The 9,287-nt window shown below is 45.3% G+C and overlaps 1 protein-coding gene across 1 annotated transcript; it reads right to left on the bottom strand.

Moving 5' to 3' along the window:
* Positions 1–2,094: 2,094 nt before the first annotated feature.
* Positions 2,095–8,231, bottom strand: IRF2BP2 (interferon regulatory factor 2 binding protein 2). The gene is made up of 2 exons (XM_050951542.1): positions 6,246–8,231; positions 2,095–5,656 (listed from the first exon to the last, which is right to left on the bottom strand). Exons 1-2 carry the CDS (start codon positions 7,222–7,224, stop codon positions 4,941–4,943), a joined length of 1,695 nt encoding a protein of 564 aa, XP_050807499.1. The 5' UTR covers positions 7,225–8,231; the 3' UTR covers positions 2,095–4,940.
* Positions 8,232–9,287: the final 1,056 nt, after the last annotated feature.

Raw genomic sequence — 9,287 nt, 5'->3', positions numbered from 1 at the left:
TGCAATGTTATGTGTTAAGGATAATAAACTTTTAAAGATCGTGAATGGTAGAAGCAAGATTGCAAGTGTTAAACTGTGATAATATGAACTCATCTGGTATCATGATTCTTCTCCATAGGGGACTTTGACTGTTTTACTGGGATAAATCTTCCCAAGCTAACTCAGTAACAACTGTTCTTCAACTGCAGAGAGAGGAGTTAAGATAGACAATGCACACCTAGACTATCTAACCTCAGTTATTGGAACAATGGATGTTATACTTTAAGTTCTCAGTCCAGCCATGCAGACCAGCTTATGCAAATTTTGTAGAAATCATTTTCTGAAGTGTATTTAAGATCTTCTTAAAATACTAGGGTTGCATGTCCCCATTTCTCTTTCTTATAAAAAGCAAACATTTTCATAAAATTTCAGCTCAACTTCATTTGCATGAAAAAGATATGATTAACAGTTAAACTGAGGCCTTAATGCTGAATTTGTACAGCGTGCATCTCCCAATAGTCTGGAAAAGGCAGTGAATCAGTTAATCCTGGCGCCCCAGCTCCAGAAAGCCTGGAGTGATGAAATGGGTAAATATGTATTCCATTCATCTGTTAGCACAGCCTGACCTTGCCCTGTAACAGAGGAAAGGCGTGTCTTCTCAATCTCTCCGACTGAACAAAAGGCAAGCAAATGACTCAGGCCTTCTATAGTGTCCATGTGATTGAACATTTTCTGAATGATCCCACTTCTAGTATTAGGAATCAGAAAGAGAAACCTTTTATGCATTACTAACCAAATAAAATAAATATATAAATGGTCCTGAGGCACTTTCTTTGGGGTCTGCCACATTGATAATATGAAACGAAGTGTGAAAAAACATTTTAGGCTTGTCTATTAATGTCAGTCTAGATTTTTTTTTTAAACAAATCCAACAAACTCTGCTTTAATTTATGGTTAGAAGGAATGTAATAGTAAAATGTAATCAAGAAGAGTTTTATTTAGAGCTGCTGTCACAGATAATGGATAAGAAAAACTGCTTTTGCAACCTTCAGGTTGCATCTTCTAAAATAAACCCTTCATCCTGAATCCCCAGCACTCCATTTAGCACTCCTTACTCTGGCTAAACTTTGACAGAAGTAACAAGTTTTATCTTTAAGTGCATGATTTAGGACCCTAAATGTAAATATTTGACACAATCAAAAGATTTACTTTTAAAAGTGGTTCATTTGTGAAGTATCAAATGTATTCCTTCCACCTTTTTTTATTTTAATGAAGACACTTTATTTACATTCTTCCATGGTAGCTTATGTTTTACTGCACAACACTGCGTTACTACAGAATGCGCCAAAAGCACCTTAATTATTGCTGCAATCCATGGCCTGATTAAAATGCCAAGTGATAGTTAATATAGCGTTTGCCATCCTCATGGTCTGGACTTTTTTTAAAAAGGATTCCAACCAACTTACAATAAAGACAAATGGCCAATCCTGCTCTCCTTCCTGGCAAGAGAAGTTCCCTGAAATCAGTGGGACATTGTTGTTATCCCGGTAAACAGGGCAAGTGGGATTTGGCCCAAGTGCAGAAGGAAAGGATCCAGGGGTTCTGTTGACATAACAAACCACTAGAGAGCACACTCAAATGTATTTATGCCATTTTCATAAGTGCTAGTTCATAAAACACATGGTTGCCAGGGCCTGGTTTACAGCATGTCTCTTTAAAAAGAAGACAGCTCCAAAAACATACCAGGTTTTCTGAGGCCACCACAAAGGCCATTTAGTCTCCCTTAGACCACGTTACTTTCCTAACCACTAGGGGCTCTGATGGACGATACTGCACCATAATGTAAAAACCAAGGATAAAAAGGGAGGGCTTTTACCCTTTTGCCCTCTACTCTTTTGGAGGGAAGGAATTTCTTTTTCCCAATTGACAATTCATTCTGCCCTTTCCATGTTTCAGCTCTCTTGTCCCTACTTTTTACTGCCTATATGCAACTAAGGACAAAAAAACCCATATTTTTAAAAAATCCTGTTGATTTTGCCACTACATCATTGCACTTCAGTGGCTATAGCCTTTCAGTTTGTTTATTTTTTAATAAAAACACTCACAGGAAGTGCATAAAGCTCCTAATATTTTATTTAATGCCAAAGATAAAAAATAGGTAAAAATAGTAATATGTTAGTTCAGCAGTTATAAACAACCAAAGCATAGTGCAGGTGATACTCCAGTAAAAAGTAAAAACTTTAAAAAGAGTAATTAAAGTGAGATTTGAGAATCACACATTCTTCATTAAAACACTTTATTACTACACAAACTATCACTTTTTAAAACGTTTAAAAAGATTAATAGTAGCACTGTTGCAGCTAAAGCACTTTTTTAAAAAAAGCTTTGTAGCCAAGGAAACAGTAAATTGGTTTAGTGAATAAAGTGATCATTGTGATGTCATAACTCAGCAAGCAACAAAATAAGACACACTTAGTTCAACTGAAATTTGAAAAATGCAAAAAAAAAAAAAGCATACTGGTTTCAAGCACTTTTGTAATAATGAAATGTCATTATGTGTATTAGAATCAATTGAGATATTGGGACTGGAAGTCAGAGCAGGTACAGTAACTTTTTAACATTTCTTTTCTACCTGTGTACCATCACCTAGTACAACAACAAGGCCTGATAATTCCCAACCTTTGAACTACTTTAAAGAACAGGTCCAAAGATACTGTTGGGCCACAATATATTGGCACACTTCCTCCAGATAAAAGATTAAGTGAAAGGCCTCCTTGGAGAGGAACACAAATGCCAGTCAGACCAGGAAGCAGGATATGCTTGAGTAGCGGAAAAGTTACCTTCCCACCTCACCTCAAGGTGTTCAAAGCTGAACAGTTGGCCAACACAGCAGAGCAATCCTTTCATGCAGTTTTTAGTAGGGATATCACTTTATGAAAAACACACACACTTCCATACTATAAGTTATTATCAAGCAACTTTGAAGAACTTGTTACCATCTATCAGCTTGAAATCCATTTTTTAATAAAGTGCTAAATACAGATTTACAGAGACCATAGTGTTAGAAAGTATCCTTTACAGTTGTATATATGTGCGTTTTTTTCCAACTTGTCTGCATGTTTACATAAGACACCAATCTGAACTATAGGTATAATTTTAAAGCATATTATTGACTCAATGAATTGGTATACCATGCAAGTCTGTATTTAATATTACATTGACCTGTAATAAGGAACATAATCTTAGTTGTGTGCTCACTGAAACATTTAATAAAAAAATGACTGTGCATGTGCAGTTCTGAATTTTAAATATTAATGATCATTTAAAAAAATCTTCCAAAAAAGTTCTACTCTGCATTAAATAGCAGCCTGAATATTATCATAACACTTGATTAAAAAGCATCCCAAACTGTTAAAAGTTAGTTGAACAGATTTTTTTTTCCCCTAAAAAAATGGAAAAATTTATATTTGCCCCAGGGATGAGAACTTGTAGTCATGTTTCTGCTCAGAACAATTGTTTATGACCAAGTTAAACACATCTAAACATCAGGGGGTTTGCAGTGTTGCTAATGAACTAAACATCACAAAACATCACTATAAGACTTAGCCATTTCTAGTAAAGATTTATTAAAAATAAAAAAATCCGCTTGCTGATTGATGCAGAAGCTCAATCAAAAGAAATGACTTTACAAAGAATACCCCGAAGTAGTTAAAAAGGCGGGGCATGCCCCTTTTGTGAAACCCAAATTGCTTTCATTCCACCAGTTTATTTTTTCATTTTCAAAAAGGTAGTATTAGGTTTGTTTTTAAAACACACAAAATAGAGATTACAAGTTTCTTCCACCCACATTTGGGTTGTTACTGATATGCCCAAAGGCAATCCTGGCAGCATCTCAGTTGCTTCTGTCATTGTACCATCTTGTACCTGCCACTACCTAGAAATATGATGTAAGAGATAGTTAACAATACCAATAGTACTGTAAGTAACTGATAAGCAAACTCAAAGTTCACCTGCACTATGTGCAAATTAAAAAAAAAAACAAAAAACTTTCGTTTTCCCCAAGCATAAATAGTATGTGAGTGGCACTAAAAGAGCTATGGATCTTTAAAGATGGCAGTGCTATACTGGTGTATACACCAATATAGTAATTAAGTTTATTACCAAAATTCTGCATTAACATTATGTAATTAATGAATAAATGCAGTTCTGTAATCTTACAACCAATCACTTGAACTGTGGTCAACTTTTCCTTTTAGAAAAAAAAAGCAAACAACCCAGAAATCCCTAACTCAGCAGCGCCTCTCAGACATCTCTCAACATCCTACTATGAAGGCAACTTCCTTCTAGAAACAGAGTGGAATTGGACTCAGTCTAAAAAAATTGCTATTGCAACAAGAGAAGATGTTTCAGAAAGAAACCACTTGTGCTTTCCAATATTCACCTGCCTTTTGGCTGTAATGGTGACATCTCATTTCACCCTATCAATTTCTTGTCCCACTACCATTTCATATCAAATCTGCGCGCAACCAGCTTGACTCTGAGCAAGACCCAAGAATAAGGAATCACAGACAGTAAGGCGATCTTTACAATGTCAGAAAATGTATTTGGCATTTTAAAAAGAAACAAGTGCATACAAATACAGCTAGAAGCATATCTGGTTTGCCAAGTGCTCTCTAAAAAAAGCAGCGCAAGTCACAGCCTACATTGAACAGTAACTGTCACCAAGGAAGCACAACAAATAGTTGCTATAACAAAAAGAGGAAATGCCTTTAGGTACATACCTTTTGTCTTCAAAAAAATATAGAAACACAATGTATTCAAAAAAATCAAAATTATACAGCCATGTTTTATGAAGTCTACATTTCCCTTGTCTTGGAGATATATATATATATATTTATAGATATATACACAAGTCAAGCAGTTTTAGTTACAGGTGATGTTGGGTTGTGAACTGGAAAAAGTCATGAGTCTCTCTCTTTTTTCACTTTCACATCTCCTGCAAGAATGGTTGCAATTTCCCCCTGCATGAAAGCCCAAGGGACATTGGAGCCCACCAGAGGGCATTTCTCCCCACTGGGACAATACACCTCGCCACTAGCTCCTTGCTGTTTGATGCTTTGTCTGGAGCAAGGGAAGCAGAACTTGTGGGAAGGGACTGAGGGGCACTGAACAAAATGGGTGTCTTCCAGGCGCTCGTGGCACAGGGTGCAGCACAAGGGAACACTGGCTGCTAGAGACGAGTCCGGGAGGCTGGCAGGATGCACCGGCTCCAAACCCCCAGCACTGTTTGTCCCCTGACTTGGCACCTCCCTGCTTGGACCCAGCCTTCTTTGGTTCATAGAGGATGGAGAGGGCGGGCTGTTGCTATTCCTCCTGGTGGTGGAGTGAACTTGGTTGGCATCTTTGGAGGAGTGGTTGCCCCCTGCATTGTCTGCTACTAAAATGAGCGCAGCCATAGGAGACTGGCCATTCTGGGCTGCTTCAGGCGGTGTGGTCCGGTTGGAATGAGGCGAGGCAGTTGGTGGTGGTGGGGACATGAACGATGTAGCAGTCATGGACATTTTCATCCCCTCTGATGAGGTTGGCAACCAGGGTTGTGACTCCCCATTGATCTTAGGGGGTCCAGCTTCACCTTCTGGTTCTGGGGAAGGCTTCCTCTTCCTCGCTGCCCGAGCCCCTAGAAATACAAAGGAATGGGGAGGAGAAATGCATAAGGAAAAATAAATAATAATGAGCAATCATATGAATGCAGCTATAAGGGGATTGCAGCTACACAAATCAAGCTTGAAAAGACTTCCATTTTTAAACGTATACACAGCCAAGGCGTCGCACACAAATACCAATTAGACAGTATGACGCATGCAAATACATACACACAACATGGCACGCAGCCAAAGTATGTGTGTGTATTCTATACAACTTGTGCATGTGCACACTCACCCACCACTTGCAGGCATGCAATCTGCAAACGCACCCCTCTAACACACAGGCAGGCAGGCGGGCGGGCTGTGTGTGCAGCGCTGCTAGCAGGCTAAAAGGTTCCTGGTGCCTTCACTGCAGCTCCTATGGCGAGGCCGTGGCAAGGAGGGAAAGCCCTCTCCCTGGCAGCGTCTACCAGCCAGCCCTGACTCATAGCTCTCTGTTGTGCTGCTTCAGCACATGAACACGTTGCCGCCTAAGCAACGGTGCAGCGTTAGGCACCAGGAAGTGGAGTTAGGAGGTCGGGGTTTGCTAAGGGGGGGGGCGACACCCTCTTTCCCCCTCACCTGCTTTGGCCACGGCCCCGTTGCTCTCGTACCCCAGCAGCCTGCTCCCCGCCATGCCGGGCTCCTTCTTGAACTTGCTCTCGAAGGGCACCGCGTGGCCCCCGTGCTGGTGCAGCGCCAGCAGCGTGTCCCGCACCGTCTTGGGCTTGCCCAGCCACTCCTGCTCCGCTCCCCCGCGGCCCTTGCCCTCGACCCCCAGCTCCTCCGCCGAGCCCCGCGGCTGCTTCTCCTTGCTCTCGTGCTCGCCCGCGCCGCCGCTGCTGCTGCTGCTGGAGGACACCGAGCCGGGCCGCTTGTGCCCCAGCTCCCCGGGCGGTGGCGGCTGCTGCTGCTGCTGCGAGACGGAGACCTGCATGGGGGCGGCCGCCCCGGAGATGGCGGCCAGCGAGGCGGCGGCGGCCCGGCTGCTGATGCTGATGGGCGCGGGCAGGGAGGCTCCGTTCATCAGCGGCACCAGGGTGGGCGGCACCGTGTGTGTCCGCCGGGGGTTCGGGCTCTGCCGGTTCAGCTCGGGCGGCTCCTCGGGCTTGGGGAACCCGTTGGGCACCAGATTCCCGTTCACCAGCCGGCTGCCCCCGTACTCGGCTCCCAGGCGGGGCGGCTGCCGCTCGGAGGAAGCGGCGGCCGCCAGCGGGTAGCGCTCCAGGGGCTGCGGCGGGGGCCGGGGCACCGCGTCGCCCGCCACAGCCGTGTGGTTCAGCTGCTGCTGTTGCTGCTGCACCAGGATCTCCTTAGCGCTGAGCGGCGGCTGCTTGGCGTGGGGCGGCGGCGGGGCCCGGCCCTCCTGGAAGCTGTGAGCCCGCTTGAGCTGCCGCGCCGTGTCGATGACGAACTCCACCCGGTCGGCCCCCTCGTAGTTGACGCAGCCCCGGCAGACCGGCTCGGTGAAGTCCCAGATCATGGCCCAGGGCATGCGGGGCAGGTCGCACAGGTAGCACGACTGCCTGCGGGAAGCAGCCGCCACCGCCGCGGACGACATGTCCCAGCCCAGGGGCAGCGAGCGCCCCCCGCGCGTCCTCCTCCTCCTCCTCCAGCAACCGGAGAGCAAACGGGCAGGCTCCGGCTTTGCAGCTGCCGCAGGATCTTCAGCCGATTGCCCGCCCCCTGCAAACAAGCGGCTCCCGGGCGCGGAAGCCTCCGGGCTGGAGTCACTGGGACGCGGGAAAGCGCATAGCCCCGTCGCTGCACACTCGGCTGCCTACTCCAGCGCGCGGCTCACTCCGCCTGTCCCGCTCGCTCGCTCACTACTGCAGCCCGGGCGCTCGCACTGGGGCGGGGACTCCAGCAGTAGCAGCCGCCGCCTGTGCGCTCTGCTCCAGTGACTCGATTCTTCGACAGTGCCTAGAAGCGCCTGCGCGCTGGGTGCCCTTTCCTCTGGCCGCCTACTGCTGGTGCTGCTCCTTGAACTTCTGCCAAGAGTCCCAAGACAACAAGAGCTGCAAGAGTAGCCAGCTCCCTCCTACTCAGCCGAGGGTGGGGGAGCGGCAAGGGCTTGCACATGTGAATGGGATGCAAATAGGGGTCTGTGGGGTCCTTTCCGCTCCTTTCACCATCTTCTTTGCAGCCTAGATAGTGTTTGTGAAGTGCTCTGAGGAGAGAAGTGCTAATTATGTTAGGCAGGATTGGAAAAATATTTAACAAAAATGTTTTTCAAAACGATGCCACCTCGATTTTAAAAAAATATTTTACAGGATTAATTTTGTGATGGTTCATTTTTGGCTGGAATTTAATCTAACCTTTGTTCTAATCCTGCCTCTGATTCGCTTCGTGGCCTTGAGGAAATCACTCCGGGCCCGATCCCTTTGACTTCACAACTTTCCCAATTTCCCCGCTCCGTTAAAGGAGTTAACGATACCCAACACCCAGAGGTTTGCGAGGGTTAGTTCATATGTGTCCAGCACCTGGAAAATCGAAAGCGCTAAGTAATGTAATTTCTTTGTAGACGTATAAGGATTGTTTTTGCATTGCAAGGTGGAAGGGACCATTATAAATACAATTGCTATTTAGCTCTTCTGGATTTTTAAATAATTGTTTCATTTGGTTCGGAAATGGGACATTCTAGGTTTCCTTGTCATTTGCAGCCATAAACCATCCGTATGCTAGTGCAGATTAGCAAGGAAACACAATCTCTCTCCTCCCCAACCTGTGGACATTTTTTTTTCCTTCTTCCGCACTAAGAATTCCAAACAGCTCGTCTGACAATTGCAGCCAGTCAAAAAGAGAAAGGGATGTTGTTCTGTTCATCTGTCATTTGCACATGAAGTCATCATTCAACCCAGAAGTAGTCCACATATATAGAGAGAGCTGTGTGTGTGATTGTGCAGAGTAAACAAAGTGGAAGCTGTTCTCTCAAACCCTTGCTTTTGGGTCACCATTCCCACAGTGCTGCTGCTGAGTTATGTAGGTTACAAAGGGAGGGATGGAGGAAGCTGAGCTCTAGCCTCTGACGTCCGCATTTTGTTTCAGGGCTGCAGCTGCGCCCTGTGCGCAGACTCAGTGAGGGACGTGACTCTATGCAATTGGCACTTGAAACCTTATTAAACGAAATGCACATTCCAGGGACAGACTCAAAGAGAGACTCTACAGCCAGCACCGCCGATGCCCCGTCACAGCACTAAGTACCGCCTCCCTTGCTGCTATTTCTGGGTTCTCAGAGCTCCCTCCCACTGCCAGGCTTAACTTTTACTTAACGTAGCAAGAAGAGCAGCATGTACAGTACACAGCAATGGGTGTGTGAGCCGCATTCTATCCTATAGTACTCTCTCCCTTTGCACTGACAACCAGCTCAGGCTTTTGTTACTCTGGTTTACTGCTCGTCGCCAGTAATTGAGACAGACTGGCATGAGGCTGATTTTCCCACTGCAGACTATCTTGCTGTTGGGAGATTTGTTACTGCAGAACCGACTGGCGGAGGGCATGGGGCTGTCTTGTAATTACAGACCCACCAGGGCTTTTGATGTTTTGTCATTTGCAGCCCGTGTACAAGATACGTAGTATGGACACAAGATATTTTTATGCAGCTAATTAGTGCGATGTCACCAA

The sequence above is a fragment of the Gopherus flavomarginatus genome, chromosome 4 (genome assembly GCF_025201925.1).
Source record: "Gopherus flavomarginatus isolate rGopFla2 chromosome 4, rGopFla2.mat.asm, whole genome shotgun sequence".
NCBI lineage: Eukaryota > Metazoa > Chordata > Testudines > Testudinidae > Gopherus > Gopherus flavomarginatus.
Note: the sequence above shows the minus strand (reverse complement) of the source record. Positions and strands in the feature narration are given on the sequence as shown.

What these genes read in the sequence shown, in the direction of transcription:
- IRF2BP2 (XM_050951542.1), bottom strand. Translation starts at nt 7,224, where the DNA reads ATGTCGTCCGCGGCGGTGGCGGCTGCTTCCCGCAGGCAGTCGTGCTAC. An exon ending in CGGGGCCGTGGCCAAAGCAG is followed by an intron (nt 5,657 to 6,245) that starts GTGAGGGGGAAA and finishes TTGTATTTCTAG; the next exon opens with GGGCTCGGGCAGCGAGGAAG.